Source organism: Chelmon rostratus, chromosome 5, assembly GCF_017976325.1.
Source record: "Chelmon rostratus isolate fCheRos1 chromosome 5, fCheRos1.pri, whole genome shotgun sequence".
NCBI classification, from domain to species: Eukaryota; Metazoa; Chordata; class Actinopteri; order Chaetodontiformes; family Chaetodontidae; genus Chelmon; species Chelmon rostratus.
Genome location: NC_055662.1, coordinates 2,985,409 through 3,007,676, shown reverse-complemented (window position 1 = coordinate 3,007,676; position 22,268 = coordinate 2,985,409). Strand labels below are relative to the sequence as shown.

At 39.4% G+C, this 22,268-nt stretch overlaps 2 protein-coding genes across 3 annotated transcripts in view; one reads left to right on the top strand and one right to left on the bottom strand.

Moving 5' to 3' along the window:
• prdm6 (PR domain containing 6) overlaps positions 1-22,268 on the top strand; it is a 75,359-nt gene that overhangs the window by 25,993 nt on the left and 27,098 nt on the right. The window contains exon 5 of the mRNA XM_041937396.1: positions 7,240-7,367. Within this exon, the coding sequence (XP_041793330.1) occupies positions 7,240-7,367 (128 nt within the window). The remainder of the gene's footprint in view (positions 1-7,239; positions 7,368-22,268) is intronic.
• LOC121606827 (GTPase IMAP family member 8-like) lies at positions 11,175-16,848 on the bottom strand. Of its 2 annotated transcripts, none has more exons than XM_041937395.1 (3): positions 16,824-16,848; positions 15,758-15,854; positions 11,175-15,190 (listed from the first exon to the last, which is right to left on the bottom strand). In XM_041937395.1, exons 2-3 carry the CDS (start codon positions 15,783-15,785, stop codon positions 12,417-12,419), a joined length of 2,802 nt encoding a protein of 933 aa, XP_041793329.1. In that variant the 5' UTR covers positions 15,786-15,854; positions 16,824-16,848; the 3' UTR covers positions 11,175-12,416. The 2 variants fall into 2 exon arrangements, with proteins under 2 accessions (XP_041793329.1, XP_041793327.1); XM_041937393.1 differs by having other exon boundaries at positions 15,758-15,834.

The window sequence follows — 22,268 nt, the reverse complement described above, 5'->3', positions numbered from 1 at the left end:
CGATAAGTTATTCTTGGGGAACATTGTTTTTGGGAGTCTTGTTAACGTGCTTATTCACCTTCTTTGCTTGGAAATCTTCAAAACTGAAAATACTGAATCTTGTCTCCAGATATCAGCTCACAACAGCTAATGTCCAAAACTAAAGCACATAATAATCCTGAGAAAACTCAGAATGGTCTGCTGACCTCTGCTGATGGAGGATTTCAGATACACTCCTGCATCATCCTGCGTGTGTGTGTTTATGTGAGAGAGTGTCGTAAGTGTGTCGTAACACCTTAAGACATGATAACTCACAGCTGCATTAGTGACTTACTGACACATACGCACGTCACGCACCCAGCGATAAACACATTTAACACGCACCGACACACGCACACATTCATCACACACACATCGTCGTTTGATGGTGAAGCGGCCATTTACATGCCAGTGTCGCTTCAGGGCTGCACTTAAGTGTTTTTAACTGATAACTGAACCCACATTCCTGTCTGGAGACACACACACACACACACGCACACACACACACACAGACACACACACACACACACACACACAAAGGGTATCTCTGTAGCGTCTACTCGGCCCAGACAAGGAGAAGATTTACTCTCTGTAATAAGGTCAAAAGGTCAAAACACTGTCAGTAAATTTCAGACACACTTTATCTCTCTCTGTCTCTCTCTCTCACACACACATGCACATACAAGCATACACACACACACACACACACACACACACACACACACACACACACACACACACTCAGCTGCTGGTTGAAGTTGTGCAGATCACTCACCAACAGCTGTAACTCAGAAATAGAGAGTGTGTGTTCAGCTCAAAAAGCACACAACAAGTTTTTGTTGTCCTAAAGAGCGGATTCATTATTACTTGAATAGTCATCTAAAATCTGCGTTTTAAAGGAAGAGTTGAGCTTTGGCTTCGACTAACACAAAAAAATCGATTCCACACTCACGCCTGTGCAGTAAATATGAAGCTACAGCCAGCAGCTAGTTAGCTTAGCATAAAGGAGGAAACAGCTAGCTGGGCTCAAACCAAAGGCAACAAAAAAAAGTTTTGATACACAAATCTGTTCTCATAATCTAATATATTGGATCATTCGGACAGTTGTTTAAATGAAGCCATGTGAGAAGTTCAGGGGTGAAACGTCTCTTTGTGGAGCATCTGATAACTCAGACATCTGAAATGTGATGAGGCACCCAAAGCAGACACTGCTTGTTTGTACAGGGCTACGACCCGTAGGCTTGGGAACCAGTAGTTAGTCTGAAGCAATGTGGCGTATTTTATAAGCTTCTATGTATGAAGTCTGACGCTGAAAAGTATGGACTAATTATAGCTGTCAAATACAGGTACAAGTACCTCAAAATGGTACTTAAGTAAAGTACTTGAGTAAATATACTTAGTTACTTTCCACCACTGTTTAATATGGACAAAAAGCGAAATATAAATTGAAGGGGTTATGTGCCGGACTATTTCTTGGCCGTCACTTCCTGATGCTTATGCATGTTAATCAGTTAGCTTTAAAGGCCGGTCTAGCTGTTTTCCCCCCAAACCCCAGTCTTTATGCTCTGCCAAGATAAGCAGCTGCTGACTGTAGCTTCATATTTACCACGCAAACATGAGACCTTTTCATCTGACTCGCTCTCTCACCAGAAAGCAAATAAGTGCATTTCCCAAAATATGGAACTGATCCTCTAAATATCAAAGTCACCACCAAACTCTGCAGGCTTGAAACATGGCTGTGTTTGTCGCTCATGTCCAATGTAAGTACGTAAATGTTTTTAGACATGAGTCATGTCAGTGTATCAAACAGTAAATCATCTTTTCTTCTTATATACATTTAAATACGCTTGTTCATAAAATTGCTGTTTGTCAAATGTTTGATGCTTATTTCATTTCGTATTTGTATTTATATTTCTACGTTGTATCTATTGTATTACACATATACAATTTACAAAAACTCTATTTGAGCTTTACTATTACATAGCATACTTTTCACACACACACACACACACACACTCACACACACACACACACACACACACACAGACACAGTGACAGAGCTGTAAGTGAAGCACTGACAGCAGAGATCAATGACTGGAAGAGTGAGCTGTAATCCACCCCCTTAGAAACACTCACAGTCCCTCACTGTAGTGTGTGTGTGTGTGTGTGTGTGTGTGTGTGTGTGTGTGTGTGTGCGTGTGTGTGTGTGTGTGTGCGCGCGCGTGTGTGTGTGTGTTAATCCTCCCCTCTTACCTCCACTCTTCTGGTTCTTGTAAATCTGAAGAGGCAGAGGCAGACAGATGAGACTCTCTGTCTCTCCGACACCCTCCACTTCAGTTTCACTGAAAAGTTCAAAGCAGATAAATAGTTTCGTTCTACTTTCTGTTCCTCTTTGATATCTTCAGTAGACCTGCACTTCATTCAAATTCTACTTATTAAAATCAGCAAGGTCATGGAGTGCTCTAGTAGCTGAATGGTTGGAGCATATTGCATGTCACTTGTTTCCTGCCTGCCTCTTCGTCACTGACTGTCCAATAAAAAGGGCAGAAAAATAAAGTACATTTAAATGTATAGAAGGACCTCTTGAATAATCCCCCTAAATGTATTTTAGTTATGTTAAAATTTAGAAAAAGGCACTTTGCACAATGTGTAATGTTGGCATGACATTCTGGCAATTGATTAACTGCTGAAATCATTTTTCAAACGAAAATGACAAACATTCGCTGGTCCCTTGTGTTGTAAACTGAATATCACATAGAACTGGCGGATATGGACGTTTTTCACTACTGAGTTTTTGGCAAAATTTAGCAGAAATATTAATAAAGAAAATAGATTAATCAATAATGCAAATAATCATTAGATGCAGTTGTAGTTGAGATTAACCTGAAGCTCTTTTGAACAAAGCAGTGAACCCTCAGCTCCTCCTCCAGCAGCAGCAGCAGCAGCTCATATGATGTGTGGTCTCAGAGTGTGAATATAAAGCAGGGCCGTGCTGAAAGGGTCATCCGTCCCGGACAAACTGAAGGTCAAACAAGGAGAATTTATTGAGCTTTAAGAAACCGAAGCTGCAGCAAAAAAAAAAAAAAAAAAAAAAAAAAATCAAGTTTCGTCACAAGTGTTGTGCTCAGATGGAAAAATGACAGCCAGAGCTGCGAAGCGAAGCTGACAGCCTGGCAGCGTTTGCAACATTTTCTAGCCGTTGAACTAAACAACATGTTACATTTGGCCGTTTGTCTTGCAGATGGAATTTTGCAGCGATGGATTCGATAAACACAGGCCGCCAAAATGTCTTTGACAGAACAGCATCAAGCTAGAAACCAGCTGCTGGTGTGAGAGGCTCCAGCTCACTGCAGCTTCAGACGTTTTACTGTGCAGTCAGCAGAGGCTCTCACACAGGTGCTCCTGTTGATGAAGATGTGATGGAACATATTACCAGAGATACTGCGTTCAAAATATTAGCAGGTTCTAAAAATGCAGCTTAAGACTGAGCGGGACTGAATCAAAACCACAAAACCAGGACGATATACAAACCACAGGCATCATGACAAGATTCAGACATTCACAAATAACTGCTGAATAGTTGAATGAACACGTTTCATATCATTTCATACAATTTATTTGGGATATTTCATGTATCTATTTTGATTATTTTTAATTATTATTTGAAGTGTTTTCCTTCATGAACACTTGAACAAAACCACATTTTTTTCCTGATCTTAACCAAACCCAAACCACTGATAGTCCTGTGCTATATTGAAAGTCTTCAAAATGATGTTGTTTTCATGGGAGTTTGTCCAATAGCAATCATTCAGTCATCCTGTCTGGCAAAGGTTTGTAACATTAGGTGTTAAATCTTTTATGTCTACATCACACACAACAAATAATATATCACCGCTCACCACTGAAGGATTGATTGGAAATTGACTTACTGCACTCTAGTGGTCAGAAAGTACTATTGTACAGGTTCTAATGGATTATTATTTTTTTTAATAACATTTATAATGTTCATGTCTGGATGTCTGGTAGGTGCCTGTTAAGATCACGTATGGGGCTTCCTCACTGCTCAGGCTATAGTAGATTGACAACAAAACTGGCTCTTTATACCACATTAACATTTGTCGACAGCGCCTTAGAATGAAGCCATGACTTAGGCTATCTAAAAATAACAGAGCGCTGTAGCAACTATTGCAGTCCCCCCAGAACTTGGCAACGTATTGTTTTTTTTTTTGTTGCCAGGCTGCCTTTAGGTGCTCCCACTATTTTGGAAGGCCAAACCCACGGCAGCGCAGAGTAAAGTGGAGCAGGACGACGCAGGAGGCTGTTAAACATACTGTTATTTGTTTAAATAGACGTCAGTGACAAATGGCTGCGAGTAACAAAAGCTTTAAACAACAGCGGAGTGCAGGAGGCGGGGAAAGTAACACACCACACGCATGTTCACACCTAATCCCCTCACTGAAGCTAAACTCAATTCTAACCTCAAAGATACAAAAGAAACACACACACATCACACACATCATTTTTAACCCTAAACAGATAACACTCAGAGACGGAGGGGTGCAGAGTAAAGTAAGACCACATTTCCCATCAGCCCCATTGCCTGCTGTCCCTTCTCCCTGCCTGAGGAGGGCAAACATCTCAGAGGCGATTTTCACATTTCTATCATTATTATGTAGTATTTCTATTAATAGCATTCTATAATAGACGTGACAATGATTCTGTTAAAGGCAGAAGCGTCTGCAGACAGACAGACAGACAGACAGACAGACAGACAGACAGACAGACATTAAAGTGCTTACATGCAGAGAATAATAAATGAGGCTGTTTCCTTTGATTCTCGCAGTCATTTACAGCATTGATTGTTTGTTGGCTGTATGGACAGCACAGAGCTCGGCTATTGGCTCAGGTCATCACCTTATAAACGCACTCAACGCCTCCTCAATACAGTCACACTGCATCACCACGGATGGATGGAGGGATGGATTAATAATGAACACTGAGGGAGGCTGAGGGAGATCGACTCTTTCTAACTGCTTATTGTAGCTGTGAATTGTACTGTTGATTTTCTTTTATTCTGAATAGTTTTATTGTTATGTTGACTTTTAAATGTTCCTAATAAGAAACAAAGCTACATACCTAAAGCCTATTGGTACTATTTTCTTCCTGTATACCTCTCATACGGGCTGCTGATATCAGCTGCTTTTCATGTTGGTGTGTATTAAATTCAGCTGGATGAGATTTCCCGCTGTGCTTCTTGTGTGCTGCCCATTTCTCATGTCTGGTGAAAATTTTGGGTTTGAGCTTTTGAGCTGGTCTGGTAAAATGTAAAGTTTGTCCTGAGGGCTACACAAAAGGAGAGGTCACGGGGCCATCCAAACAAAAGTCAGTCCGACTATTCAGTTAATATTTTGTGTGTACAAGAGAAAGTTAAGGCCTCACTAGAGGAAAAGTTGAAATCATGAGGACTCGCTGTCTGGAGAACATGAATATCTGCAGAAAGCTGCTCAGTGCTTGCAGTCATGCTGTGTTTTGCTGTGGACGGACTGATAGTGTCTTCCTTACACCCTGCCACAAGAGCAGCAAAAGAAAAAATAAAAGCTTCTTCCTCACTCTTTTTTCTAAATGAAGATTTGTTTGGTTTAATCTTCGTGTTCATGTATCTTGTTTCAGGCGCTACCTTCCACTGTCACTCTGAAAACATATTTTTAGACCTCAGAACTTGTTTTTATGGCCGAGACGTTGGCAGACGGAACAGTGAAGCTTTTAAGCCGGTGTAAATCAGGTTTGTATAACGTTTAACACCCAGCAGGCCTCTAATAATCACAGCTTCAGCCTGACTGCGGATAAGAGGCTAATGATTTGTTGCCAAGGCTTGCTTAAAACATTTCAAATCAGCTGGAGTTATTTCTTTTTGTTTGAGCTGCGAGTGCAGGACTGTTCATTCTTAAGAAAACTCTGACCTTAAACTGAAACATGATCACACTATTATGTGATGGATCTCTTAAAATGTACAGATTTGTGACCTTGGCTTCCCATAAATATGCCTGTACTACCTATAGTTTTACAGTTCACCACTTAAACTAATCTGTGGGTATAAATACTGTGGAACATTTTACAGAAAGCTATTTTCAGCTCCATGACACATGACACATGACATAAAACTGTTTCAGATCTTCTCCACTGACACACATGTTACCTTTTTATTGTTGTATTACTTTTAGCTATATGAGTGTGACATTAAACACTATATGTCCTAAACATGGGAGTAAATCTTGTAGGAGTGAAATCCCAGAGGATTTCAGATGTGGCATGTCTGCAGGGAGTTCTTCACCTTCCACCCCAAGCCCCAACCCTGCAGATCTATCATCCATATATCTATATGTAAGAGTCTGTATATCGTTCCTCATGAGATCTATGACACACAGAAGAGACTGCACGTCCTGAGCAGCGAGCTCGTCTTCTAATCTAAACGTCTGACTGTCTTCACCTCTGTTCTTATAGATCTGTAATATGTCCAAATTCTTTTATATCCAATGTCTGTTTTTATATTGAAGTCAGATATACAAAGAAGAAAAGAGAGAACAGACTGTAGCTGTATGAATGAAATTACATTTGAAAAACTTCCCAAAAAACAAAGCCAACAACATTCATTAACAATACAAAAAGCAAATAAATGCACAGTTTATGTGAAATCGAGTCATATTTTGTACTTAAAATAGATAAACAAATAATAATTCTAATGTGCAGTAGTCTAGTGACTGAAAACTAATGCAGATAGATGATTGTGCTTATTTCTCAGAGTGTCTTGAGAGATGAGACCTGAGTGATTTTTCCATTAGTCGGTCAGAAAAAAATTAATTAGCAACTATTTCAATAATCCATTGATTTTAGTTGTTTTTATATAATCTAATAATAATAATAATATAATAATAATGAATCTTAGTGAAATGTAATAAATGGTGGAATTAATTGATAACAAATGATCATTGCAGTAGCTGCAGCCCCAGTCCAAGATGTAATTGGATGTGATATTACTATCCTTTAAAGATGAAAAATAAACTAGAAATACAATCTTGTGTGTGTAACTTCTAACTGTAACACTGCTTTTATCAGCTATGCAGGGAATAAAGGTCATTATAGTACTTAATGGATTGCAGCGAACACAGCTCTTTTGTACATGCACCGCTTTCAGTTCTGACCGTGCATATTTGTGTGTTCCAGATCTATGATGCAGATGGGACGTTACAGCACTTTATTGATGGTAATGATCCCAGTAAGTCCAGCTGGATGAGGTACATCCGCTGTGCCAGACACTGCGGGGAGCAGAACATGATGGTTGTACAGTACAGGTAAGAACACGTTCTCTAAATGACGTCTGGTGGGTGTTATACAGTAAGTTCCAATAGGAACAGTTTTATTCACAGTCACCACTGGGCACCCTCAGCTGACTGAAAGGAGGCAAAGGGTCGGGATGATGCTTTACATATAACCCCTGACTGCAGTTTTCCACACAAATGTCAGATTTGTCGGAAAACAAAAACACTGAAGCAGTCAGAATAATTCAAAAGATACTGTAATCACATCAAACCTTTAAAAGGTATATAAGGGTAAACTGGAATCTCTAAAGTGACACCCAGTAGCAGCTAACATTATTATTGCTGCTGTGGTCAGCCATTAAAAAGATTAAAGGAAGACAGAAATCCTTGAAGTAACACTGATCTGTACCCCCGCAAAGACGGCACATTTTTTAGACCCACTTTAATAAGATCTTTCCATGCACAAATGCTACCATGCCCACAATAGAGTTCTTATTAGCTGTCTTAGAAATCTGACAAAACAAAATATAAAGTGTGACACATTTACACTATAATAATCACTGAATCATCCTGAACATAACTTCATCAAAACCAAAAAATGAACTAAACCCATTAAAACAAATATGAGAGATTTAAACCTGCATGGTGGAACTGTCGTTTCCCCCCTATGGCTGTGAGGGTAATTACACAAACACTGTGGACTCACCTCAGCCATGTTTCTACATTCAATAGCCTACTAGTGCTGCTACCCTCACTATGTTTGCTCCCCACCTTCGCTCCAGCAAACCACTCTTTTCTAGTTGACGTAAGATGCTACTGGGGCACCACCTCCGGCGTGCTGCGAAATCCAGAGGGATTTATCCAGCAGTGAGAAATCATCCACACCTGTTTTGGCACGGGCCATGAAAGTTCATTTATATGTCAAAGTTCAGCACTCCAGCTTTAAAATGATAATATTGACTATCCAGTTGACTGATGGAAATCAGCGTCAATTTCAAAACAGAAGTAAAAGTAATACATTATTAAGATATCCACACAGTCTTGTTTCCATCATAAAAATGTGTTTTTTTAAATTTAGATTTTCTACGTACTTTTGTCTCCATCTAAAGCAAAAACAGTCAATATTAGAAATGATGGCCCAAACTGTAAAATAACACACTAAGGCAAAGAACAGAGCTCATAATGTGTAAACTGTTACTGTTGGGTTAATAATGATAATAATGATGTATTCCATTGCAGTACGGCGTCCTGCTTTACATCCTTTAGTTTCTCGGGTTTTTGCTTCAGACTCTTAATGTTCTCATCCTGCTCTTGTTTGCTCTGTTGTCTTTGCCATGTTTTATCTTCAGATCCTCCATTGTGTCATCACGGTCTTGGTTTGGACCATTTATTTTGTCATCATGCTGTTGCATCCGATCCGTCATTTTGCTACGATGCTCTTGCTTCATGTCTTCTACGCTGTTATCATCATCCTGCTTCAGATGATTTATTCTGTTGATGTGCTCTTGCCGTATATCTTTTATGTTGTCATGATGCTCTTTTATCAAATCTTTATTTTTTTCTGCCACATTCTTGCCTGAGATCAGTTATCTTGTTGTCGTGCTCTTGTTTTTGAGCAGACATTTTGTTATCATGGTCTTGCTTCAGATGCCTCGTTTCCTTGATGTGACCTTCCTTCAGATTCCTTATTTTTTTTGTCGTACTCTTGTTTCAGATCCACCTTTTTTTGGCCATGGTCTTTGTTCAGATTATTTTCTCTTTTGCTTGTTCCGTCATTGTCTTACCGTGCTCTTGCTTCAGATTCAGATACATTTTGTATTCACACTCTTGCTTCAGATCTGTCATCATACTGCCATGCTCTTCATTTAGATTCTTTATTTGAATGTTTAATCATAAAATAAAGTCTATAAATTGGCTAAGGTCAAGATTAATCTTAAGCTTCAACACACATGCAACTATTAGCATTTGAGTTTGGGATCATAAGAGTGCTGCAAAAATGACTTATTACACTGTTTTACACATTAAACATTCAACACACTGGCGAGACCGCTTGTCGCTTCACTAGATATACTGCAGACATATAGCAGCTGACAGAAAGAGGAGGTATTAAACAGAGAATTATTAGCTGTTTCTAGGTGTTTAAAATGTTCAAAGGGCAACCCTTTACTGCATACTACTACTGGAAACTAGTACAATTAGCTAACAGTTAGCCTGATCTGCCATCGTCAGTAATCAGTGCGAACACACTTTATTAGACTGTAAATTAAAAAGTATACATACAGTACTTGAATTAAATGGAAGCCTCCTGCTGAGGAAAATAGTATGCCTGGTTGCATTAGGTAAAAAACAGGGTGTGTCCCCTGAACACGTTGATCGTGAGTTTACTCATTTTGTAACTTTAATACAGGAGCATACCTATCATCACCGTAAATGGAATATTACTGAATACCATATGCAGATAAGCATCTCACAGAAACTTACAAACTCCATGTTTGTTTGTAGTTCGCTAACACCGTAGTGAGCAATATGCTTGTACATTTTAAAACGCACTTGCTTATGCCACACAGTGTTTAGCTGCACCCCAGGGCATCCACTGCACCGGCCTTTTGGCTGTAGTATAATTCCTGCCCTGCTGTTATTTTGTCCTCATGCTGCTGCTTTAGGTCCTTTAGTCTCTCGTCATGTTCTTTAGTCAGATCCATCGTTTTGTGGTCACGCTCTTGCTTTAGATCTGGTACATTGTCGTCATGATCTTGTTTCAAATTATGGGGTTTTTTTTATCTTAAAATGTGAAAAGGAGGTTAAAAAAAAAAAGATAAGCAAGAGCAAGTAGGCTACAACTGGTGAACAACATACAAGTGGTGAACATTAGCCTGCCATTAAAAAGTGTTGGTGTAGGTGAGGACACGTCTCACGTGACCGATAAAAGTGTCAGATAAATAAATAAACTTAATCTCAACTAAATCATTTCTTGAGTATTAGTTTATTTCTAACTTTATTATCCTAATTGAACAAGTTAAACTTAAACAATATGATAAGGGATCTGAAAGGATTTATTCAAATTTGATAAAACGCTGACAGTTCTATCTCTGTCTATCTCTGTGGTAACTGATTGCAATTTCCTCAATGTCACACACTCCAAATCAAGTGAGTGAAGTGAAATTGGTTGCCAGATTCAGTCCTTCCACAGCCAAGCATCATGAAGAAGCCCAAACGCAACATGTTTAATATCACATATCACTTGTAATCATGTGATCATCACCTAGACTGAAGCCAGTAAGTGGACCTTGAGCTTAAAATACTTTATAATAATTTTTTTTTTTGTGAGACCACTTAGAAATGATAAGGAGCACTTCAGTGTGTTTTGTGGGGAGTGTCGTTAAGTACTAAAAGTTATTAAAGCAGTAAATGCATACAACACAAAACAGCACAAGAGAAAGGCGAGTTCTTGTAGAACATAGAAGAAAACATCTAAAGACAGCGTGCTTCCATAGTGAAAGAGAAGGTTAGTTGTTGTTTTCTTCATCACCTGGAGCACATGGGACTAATGAATTTGATTTTTGGATCCCAAGATAAAAAAGTTTAGGAAGCCCTGCCCTGTCCAATCATAAGAGTACAATATGTATGGTTAGTAGTGTAGCAAGCATACCCTGAGCCAACTATTTTAAGGTTTCCTCTCTTTCCTTGCGAGGATCTGGTCTGATCTGTTTTGTTCATGGGAGGACAGGAGCAGGATTGCCATGCTAGCTAACATGCTAACTAATAGCAGCATGCATGCTAAGAGTGTGTGCTGAAGTACCTTTGTAAGAAGCGATTGAGATTTTGGATATCTAATTATTATTTAGTCGTGATTATTCAGAGTCCAGAGGGCACTGAGCTACACAGTTAGATCAGAATCTGGTAAAACCGGCTCCAGCAGACGCGGCCACCGATTATGAAGATAAAGAAACTGTGTTATGATGATGATGCTTCCAAGTTTGGTATCTTCAGACTACATCAGCTGATTTGTTGGAGCTTCTTCATTGTTCTCCATAGATCGGCAGTTAAAGAATGTGCTCGTAGCACACAGTATGTGTAAATATTTGATTAAATATTTGATTATTTGATTAAATGAATTCACGACCTAAACTTGACGCTCATCTTTTAAAAGCACCATCCAAGAACAGTCAGGTTGTCTCACCTTCATTCAGATTCAAAATGAAGGGTTTAATCTTAAAAAAATAATCAAGAGATAGAAATGGAAGGCAGGTCTTCATACACACACTACACACAAGTAACTTTGTATAACTTTTCATAATGTAATAAGCAATCACAGTGAATAGAGCTCATAGCTGTTTTGGTTGGGATTTAGCCTGATTTCATTCAGGCAGCCATTGAAACACCTTATTCACTGTTGTTCAGTTTTGTACTGCAGCTTATTAGCAAGAAAAAAGCTTTCATTTCGGGATTGATCAGGTTGGAAACATGAATGACTTGCACCTCACATAAGATAAACATACACTCAAACATGGCCAACACGGTGTTGATCTGCACATGAACACAAACTGAACCAAGACAGGACATTAACTTTGTGAGACTGAATGTTATCATTGTCATAATCATTGCATTGCTTTTTGATGAATGCATGTTACTTAGTGTTTCTGCTGTGTCAGGTGTCACTGGTCTTATGATGAGTCAACATTTATTCATGATTTTAGTTTGCAGTTAATATTTGCTGCAGGAACTCTTGTGTGTTAAAATGTAAACAGGTAAATATCCATTTTGTTTAATTTGCAAAAGGAAAAAAAAAAGATAATGTCAAATGACAACATGGAACAAGCTCATCTAAGAGTGTTTCTTACTAAAATACAGTATTTGTATGTCAAGCCTTGGCTAGATTGAGTAATACAACTACTGAACATGAAGGACTGGATGAAAGCATTAAGTGCATATCATCTACAGACAAACATTACATTACATTAGTTCAACAGGAAAAGAGAAACTGTTAAAATTTATATTGTGTTTTAAGTCTTCAAAACCAAATGCTCACTCAGTTCAGTAAAGCCACGCTGCTCTAGAGACGTGCAGATGAAAGCCAGCACCTCATAAAATGCAGCAAGTCTTATCTGCTAAGGCTTTCTCTGCATTTTCTTGTACCCAGACACTGACTTCTTCATCATGTCTTTTCTTCAGTGTTTCGATTTCTTCATCCTCATTTTCTTCGGAGAGAGTCTGTTCAAGCTCATGCAGCTCTTGCTCTTGTTTCCTCTTCAGTCTATCAAAGTCTCTCTGATACTCCTTTTTCATGAGCAGACGTTCCTTCATGACTTCAGTCTGTTTCCGTAGCTTCTGGTTGATGTCCTCCATTTCTTTGTCGTGCTTTTCCATCAGAGCTGCAAAGTCCGCTGTGTATTTGTTTCTGAACTCATTGAATTCTTCAGCTTGCTTCCTGGCCTCCTCGGCATTTCTTCTCTTCATTTCTTGCTCTCTTTTCTTGTAGCTTTCTTGCGCCACCTTCCATTCGCTCTCCTCTCGTTCTCTCCTGAGTCTATCTTCTTTTATTTTCTTTTCATATTCGTTTTTTTCCTGCTCATATTCTTCTCTGAGCCTCTTGAGTCGCGCTTGCTCCTCTTCTTGTCTCTGCTGGTCTTCTCGATGTCGCGCCTCCCACCATTCTTTTCGCTCTTTCTCCCACGCCTCTCGTTCTTGTCTCATCTCCTTTCGGCTTTGCATCAGCTTCCTGTCGGCGGTTGCACTTTTATCTGATTCAGATGTGATTTTTTCCTCTAGAGCTTCAATTTTTTGTTTCCACTGCTGTCGTAGCTGTTCTTCATACATTTTCCAACTCTTGTTGTCTTCCTTCCTCTTTTCCTCTTCCCTCTTCCTTTTCTCCTGTTCTCTGTTGAGGTGCTCCTTCTTTTCCTTCAGTGCTTTGTCTCTCTCTGCTCTCTCTTGTTTCATCTTTTTCTCCTTCTCTTGAACTTCCTCGTCACGTTTTCTTTCCAGCTCCTCCTTTTCTCTCTGCATCTCTTCCTCTTTCCCTTTCAGGATCCTCTTCACTTCACTTTGTATGGCTGCCTCGGCCTCCTGGAACATCTCTGTGGTGTAGCAGCTGCCGCCATTTTTCTTTCCCATTCGCTCTACATTGTTCAGCAGCTGTCTGACTTGCGTGTTATTTGTCCGATCGTTGTTATTGAAGACCTGGTATCTTCCTCCACAGTCAGCAATCAGCTTTTTGACAAAGTCTTCACTGTCTTCTTCTATGTAGCTCTCAATTGTTTGCTCTTTAAGATCGTCTCCTCTGGTGAATATCACAATGATGAAGTCTTGTGACTTCTTGCCAAAAATACTCTTGATCAGCTCCACGGTATCTTTCTCCTCTTTTGTAAAGCGGCCCGTCTGCAACACCAGTAGGAACACATGAGGTCCTGGAGCTAACAAGCTGATGCATTTCACAAGCTCCTGTTGCACTTCATAATTGGACAGATTTGTGTCGTACAAGCCGGGCGTGTCGACCACAGCGACAGGCTGCCCGTCGATCTCTCCTGTTTCTTTTTGGCAAAGCTTGGTCACTGACGTCATGCACAATCTGGCTTTGAAGCATTCTTTGCCCAGAATAGTGTTTCCGGTGGCACTCTTTCCACAGCCAGTCTTACCAATCAGCACCATCCTGAGACACTTCGCGCTCTGATTTTCAGAATTTGGCACCTCTGGTTCAGCAGTACAACTTCCGCTCTTTTGCTGCCGAGGCTTAACAATCATTTGCTTTGTGAAGCATCTGGATCCCGCAGCTGTCATGTCCTCCACAGTATGCAACACCTCAGAGAACTGCTGCTTGTCCTTGATGTTGAAGACAATGTATCGTCCTCCACAGCTCTGACAGAGCAGCTGGATGTCTCTGTCCCTCTTTACATGACTAATAGCATCAGGAGGATTGTGATCTGATTCCACAGTGAACAGAATCACAGTGAAGTCATTCATTTGAGAGGTGAATGTCTTCTGGATGGTCTCTATCTCTTTCTTGTCTTCATCAGTGAGGGAGTCCACAGGAAGGACCAGGATGAGGGCATGGATGCCCCCAGGATCACAGAAGGAGAAACACCTGAATATATTCTGATTGACAGCCTCCTGAGGTTTTCCATACAAGGCAGGCAGCTCCACCAAGGAAACCCACCGTCCACACACCCCTCCCTCTTTTTTAATACACTCGGACATGTCAGCAGGTGGACCAAACTTTCGCTCTCCCAGAATGGCATTAGCAACTGAACTCTTCCAGGTCCCGGATCTCCCACACAACACTAGGTTCAGAGGTTCAGACAATGTGAAGGGCTCATCCCCTTCAGTGCAGTTTAGATGTCCTCCTCTGTTGTCGCACACCATTTTCTCCATCTTTTCAATGAGTTCTACAGGATCAGATTCTGAAAGCCCTTTTTTATCAAAGTTCACTCTGTGCTGCCTTCGTCTGCAGTCTCGTATGAGTTGATCCACCGCCGAACTCTTCGCCACCTGGCCATGTGTCAAGATGACCATCGAGTATTTGAAAGAATCTCGACCAAAGAAGCCCAGAATGAAATGTACTTTCTGCCTGTCCTGTTCGCTGAAATCAGAAGGCTTCACTAACAGCAGGAGAACATTTGGTCCAGGTGGACAAAGGGCCACACACTTCTTCATCTCATGTCTCACTTTTTCCACTGGTGCACTGAAGATGTCCGAGGTGTTCACCACCGTTAAAGCTATTTTCCTCCACTCTCCCTGAGTGACTGTAGATCTCGTGGTCATTTTCAGAGAAATGAAATCTTGTTTCCCTGTGATGAAGTTAGTTAGTATTGTCTTTTTTTTCTGACTCTTTCCAAACACCACAACCCTGAGATTCGATGCTGTGAAACAACAACAACAAAAAGCATTACAAATTTCCACAATGACTTTGAGCACATTGTTATTTTCTGGTTTCCATTTGTGTCAGTAATTCATGCAATATGTCATTAAACAGGTTTGTTTTGAATTACACTTTGGTTCTGTAACTCTTAAATTTGAGTGAGTCATTAGGACCACGTTCCCTCGAAATCCTCATCATGGATCTCGAAAATAAGCATTCCTGTAGGTTTTCAAGACAGATGAGTTGCTCTTTTAAAGCGTGATATTTTAGGTACTTTCTATGTCACCTGATCCTGTCATTGTGAGTCTCAATCAGAACTAGTAAATCATGAAATTATAACTAAAGAAGGGATGGACGGCTTAATTTTGGGTTCCTCAGTTAAGTCTTAAAGCTGTAGAACCATTTTCCCTCCTGAGCCGCCTGGATACACAGTGCATTTAGCACACTGCCTCTTCTTCCTCCTTGTCTCTGTGACCTTATCGTTGTCTCTATTTCATGTGTTATAGATTGATTTCTCACTGGCTCTATCTGTGATACAGCATGTGTTGATAAGTCTCTGTAGAGTTACCGTGGGTCGTGGATGCTGATGCTGCCATGATGATGGAAACCTGTCACAGGGAATTCAAGGTGACAGGCTGCTGGTGTCTGTTGGATTTCAGGAGACACTAGGCAAAGTTATTATACAATAATTATTTATCACACAGATAATTATTGAATGGTAAACCTTTGGCAAGAGGTTCTGCAAGAAATATATATATATTTCTATTTAATTTATAGTATTATTCTCAATATGAAGTTTGGATTTTCGTCGCAAAAATATACAATAAAAGTAGAATTTAAATATATACTAGAAGCATATGTTGCTGTATGACCTGTAATACACAACCTTTAGCGAAATGGCTTCAGTTTAAGACAACTTAGTAACATTAGTTGTATACAAAAGTGAAGTAAATATACTTCAGATGCTCAGTATATTAATTCATTCATTTTATAAAACATGCTTAATCACTTTTTCTTCTTGTGAAAAAGGTATGAATATGTTTTTTTTTCCAGTAAACACAATATTAATAAGTATAAAATTAAGTTATAAACTGAACAGATATTTTGAATAATAAGAACAGGGTAACTGGAAAAAAGTCTCAAGCTTTTGGCTTCACTCAGAAACCATCGTCAGGAGCTGTTTGATGCCAGATAGTCTCAAAGTAAAGCTAATTTGCATTGGAACAATAGCTCTGTCATTTTTTAGTCGAACCTTACTCTTCAATTTGATGAATCGATATTTGGATTAAATTTTCAAAATTCTGGTTGGCATTTCAAAGAACATCCTATTTATTGCAGGCTGATGTGAATTTTTTTCTCCTCTATTTTCTTGACATAGTCACAAATGCTGCAGTAGTTTTCAGTTGTGTTTTATAGTCATTTTGGTTTAATCTTTTGGCACAGCATACAATGTGTGTATCTACAAAATATTGTACTGACTCTGATAACTAGGAAATGTAATGCTCCATCTAATCACAAGTAATCACCAATTAATCAAGTTAACAATGCTGTCTTCTTTTATAATCCACACATATAGATGCTATATATTATATATATATTATTATAGTACATTTATTTCTGTTGAGTTCACTCACCTGCGTCAGTCTTCCTCAAAGTTCTTCAAGGGAAGTATCAGAGCTGCACTGAAAAGGTGATCCTTTTTATCAGCAGAGTGAGGAGGCGGGGCTCTGTACAGGTATGATGACAAAAAAACAGCCATGGTTGACTGACTGACTGATATGTTCACTTTCATTCTTTTCCCTCAGTTGTAACTTAGCATTAAGACTCAGCTGTCTGTCTGGGATCAGCTGTGGAGGGCGGGAATGCACGCCAGTATACTGGTTGTTACTGGGCTAGCCCTTTGGTTTTGAGATACCAGTATATGTTGACCGGACATGAAAAGATCTTATCGAGGTCTCTAATCACTGATCACTGTCTGTTTTCATACATGTGCAGATGCATCAGTTCAACTTGAATCACGAGAACTCTCTTGGCCCACGTGCAGAAAGAGTTCACTAGATAGCGCCATGCAGGGGAAAGGTCACACAGCGACAGTGCCTGGTCCACACTGGTGCTGTTCACATAATTATTTATTTCACATGAGTAGGTTGACTGAAATTAAACAACTAGAATTTGTCTAGGGTGGGATCTCATCAGTAGAAAGCTGTTTTTTACCAGGGTGGAGAGCGCAATAGAGAGGTCCTGTCCCTAAAACTAGTTCTATGGCAAATAGACAAATTTGACTGATTATCTGCACTCACGTGAGAAACACTTAGCCTACATGAGTAAATGGTTAAAACAGCACATACGTATGTTTTCTGTCCTCAGCCAATCCAAGTCATTTCTGGGGCCATTCGAGCATATTTCAGTGGATCGGTTACAAGTGAAGTAAACCCTATCAAATAGTGTTGTAGCACTCCAGGTATTTGCCAAATACATGGATTTGCTCTGTGATTTTCCTCAGGCTTGAATTTTTTTTGTCCATCAACATTACAGTGTAAAACAAATCTACTTTTTTATTCTGTGAATCTTATCTAATTTTCTCTGATTTTTTTTTTAACCATCCTCATTAGTTAGACCCTAATTATAGAAGAGAATAAATGTCATTTGGAAGACATTTGCCAATCAACCATTTTGTCATTTAGGTATGAGGACTTTTAGGAGCTGGTACACCAATTATGAATGGCATGAGATGAATAATTGAAGTAAAAGCTCCACACTGAAATCACCTCACCTGAGATAACCGTCTTCAGAGTTAGAAGGCAGGCCTCCGTTCAACTATGACAACAACGAAACAAGCATGGTTGACTGACTAACTGACTTCTCACGATTGGCATGATGCAACATTACCATGCATAACATCTCACTGGATTAGTCTGATATCATACAGGTGTGTCCTGTGCATCATATAATGAGCCTGAGATGTTGTTACTACTGCTAATACTAATAATATAATAACAATAATAACATTACTAACAACAATAATAATAATATATAGTAATATACAGTATATCGTAATAATACTATATAAACATAGCAAATTTGTATTTGGTATATTATTTCTTTGTTGTAACAATGCTTCTTGGCAATAAATCTCATTATTAAAATTTGGCAAATTTTTCATGGGCGCAAACCACATACTGAGCTTTGCTGCTCATCCCACAGATGCATGTTCCTTACAAACATGACCCATTTAAAAGGGAAATGAACAGGCTTTCCAATGGTATAAGATTTATTGCCACGAAACATTGTTACAACAAAGAAATAATCAACCAAACACAAATTTCCTGACTAAGTTATATAAAACAAATGAAGTATGTAGGCAACATATACACAGGTATTCTGTATGTTTTTCTTCTTCTCATTTATCACCCGTTTAATCTACTCACCAGATAAAATTCTCACTCTTTCTCAAAGCGCACCAATGAAGTCTCAGCGCTATAATAAGATCAACTCATCCATAACTATCTTTTTTTTTCAGCAGTTAGGTATGACAGCAATGAATAGGCAGGGCCCGCGCACTGAGAGAGAAGCAAAGGAGAGTCTTTGAATGCCAAAACACTTTGATTGTTGTCATTGCACAAGTATGACAACAGTGAAACAGCCCTGGCTGTGTTTGGTGGACTGATTAGCTGCTCATGACTTGACTTTTTTTTTGTTTTTGTTTAAGCTAGTTATGCTGTAGAAGGATCATTAGATCTGCTGCCTTGCACACAGCTGGTATGATTAAGAGTCTGGGATCAACTGTGGTGGCTTTAGGCTTAAATGTGCAAACAGTACAGTCTTGACTAAACTTCATGGCGTAATATTGAAACCTCTAATGTTTTAACCAGGGTGTTGCTTATGGTGCAAACAGGTCGAGTGACACTGAGGGCAGTTTTGCTAAAAGGTGCAAACACAGAACACACACACCTCCACAATAAAGTTCAAGTTATACATTCAGCAGCTGGGAAAGACCTTTGGTTGTGCTGTATTTCCATCAGAAAACAGGGCTCCTGTAGGGACATTATCTTAAACTTGAGGGCCTCCCACAGGAAAAACCAAAAATATAAAGTACAGAATTTGGAAACCTCCTTACATGGTGTCTGAGTGCATGTGATTTCTCATCAAGGCTAAGAAAAACTGGCAGAATACCATACCATGAGACACCGAAAAGAATCGAAACAGTATCTGGATACCTGTACGATGCACAACAATGTTTTCAAATGAAAAACCCCTTCAAATAGGGTCAGCTTGCTTTCATGGTACAGACAATGGCATCAAGAGAGCAAGTTTTCAAAAGAAGTGACAGTTCACTCCTTTATTCAAACTCAGTCTCTCCTGCAACCGCATTGCATTCTGGTTCATTTCCTTCTCCGTTTGGTTAGAAATTGGACTTTGAATATGCCCAAAATGCGAGGTCAACACAATATATAGCATGGCATTTCGACTTACTCCACCCATACTTTTCCTAATTCAAAAACCAGATCATGTTCTGGGCCACTGAGGAATGTTTTCCTTTGCGACAAGCTATATCTATCTCTTTGAGAGGTTTACGTCCTAATAGCCCCTCTATAAACTTTACCACCTCTGGTGTCCCTTTCCCTGCTCTGACCCTATGTGGCCTCACATACTACAACTAAAAGTGGTCTACATTTAAACAAATCAGTTTACCCCGATTATGCTTAATCTAACATATATTTGATATTTAGTTGATCTGATCATATACCTCAAAAGGTTCAAAGATCAGTTTGAAACATTTTGTCGTAATGTCGTTTTGGACGTAAACCCAACAAACCCCAGAAAATGGCCACTGAGTTGGGCCAGACCACACTGAAACTGTGGACTGACTTTGTTGTGCTTTGTCAGCATGAACGTTTTAGATAAACACGTCTTTACGCATGTAGACACATTATTACACCTTGTCAGGAATTTGAGTTGTTTGATTTATAACCTCACAGTGTCCATATGCATGCTATTATTAAAAGCTGATTATAGAGTTATTTTGGCTTTGTATGAAAACAGAACAGAGGAAGGATCAGAGAGCTGACGATGCTGCGTCCCACTGATCTGCAGACGAACGATTTCAAATTCAGCCACACTGCTGTAAAGTAGCAGGGACTTTTATTTTTCAAACCTGAGAGTATGTTGGATGTGTTTGATTTATAACACCGCCCCGCCTGAATGTAGCAGCGTGTACATATTAAACTCACACATTTGTTTTAAATGCATACAAGCCGCCGCATGTTTGTGAACCCCATGTTCTCCTTTCATCCTGGGAGGTCATATGGTATGTTTGATTTACAGCCTGCTCCCTCCTGGCTGTGTTTTCACATGGGCCCAACAAACACCCCACCCCTCCCCCGGTGTGGAAAGAATTAATAAAACACACACACACACACATTGGCAAACCCAGATCTTCTCTGACTTCTCTGGCTGAACTAACTGCTCTCCTCAAACGTTTCTGATCTTTTTCTGCACTGTTCATTAACAGGGAATGCATAATTCCACGATTGTGTGACATAAACGTAAAATACTACTTTTAACGCTGAGATATAAAGTTACATCAAACCTTATTTCCCTTGGATTTTATACACTACTTAAAGCATTTATATAGAATACACCTAAAAGCACTATAGAGAGGAAGTATTCTGTTATTAAACTTTCAGACAGTTGAGTAGGAATTACTGCTATTGTAGTGTCTGTGTTTTTTTAAGAGGCAAAATGTCTGTAAATGTGTGCACACAATACTAGTTGAGAACTGTGGCACAGTTATCAATTATCAGCATCAGTTATCAATACAAGTCAGTATCCTACAACATCTTTAACTACCGCAACAAAAGACTTTTTTTCTCCTCCAGAAGAATCCTTCTCCTTGTCAGTTACCTGTATTTCTCTTCTTGTTTTCCTCTTTTGAATTCCTTTTCTCTCTTTATTTGCTTTCTTTCATTTCCTCCCTCATTGTATTTTAGCTTAGTGGGACTTAGATGTTCAGATGTTTATCTATCTATCTATCTATCTATCTATCTATCTATCTATCTATCTATCTATCTATCTATCTATCTATCTATCTATCTATCTATCTATCTATCTATCTATCTATCTATCTATCTATCTATCTTCACTTTGGTAAATAAGCATAATGTCACACAGCTGACATTTCCCCTCCTCCTCCTCCTCCTCCTCCTCCTCCTCCTCCTCCTCCTCCTCCCTCCTCTTTGGCTTTTCTTTTGCCTTCTTTAATTTTTCTGTCTATTTGTCTTTTTCTCATTGAGTTATTTATCCTCCTCGAAGTCTCCCTCTCACTGCTTATTCTCCCCTCTTCCCTCGAGAGTCACTTTGACAGAAAAAATAAAGTTGTCTGAAATGTGACTGTGATGGGTTATCTATCTGCAGAAAGTCTTTCATAGAAATCAAATGAAACCAATGTACGCCCTGAAGGGTGGAAAACGATCTAAAAATAATAGGCTGATTCTGAAGATCAACGTGAGTTTTAGATAGTGGGCTGAAATGTTGAAAACCCAGAGTATAGTTGTATGTATGTATGTAATATGTTTGCATATTTCTTTGGATTTGATGTATTTTAACAGTCTGCTGGAGCTTTTGAGGCATTTTAGCGAACAGAAGTCAAACTTCATTAGTTGAATGTTTCTCACATGAAGACATTCAATGTGCTCTGAATTATCTGGACATTAGAAAGCAGTTATGGTTTGGATTTCATATTGTTTCTATTCATTTTAAGTGGTTGTCCCGAGCTGCTTGCAAAGAGTAATTCGTTTTCTGGCTTGAAGGTACTTTGGCAGAAAAACATGGGAGTCGTGTGGGAGTTGAACCTGTGACCTCACAGTTACGATCTGGTCTGTCTGACAGCCTGTCATCCTGATGGGAGAGAAGAACATGTGGGAAATTGTTTAAAAATAGTTTGGGATGAATATGAAAATGTGGTTTTGAACGTGGAGTTTGCTCATGTTTGATGTTTTTGGGTGGATGAGGTGTTGTTTTAGCAGTGGTGTGACCCAGGATCCGTCAGCTCACGGGCTGTGTGTTTGAACAACTTCATG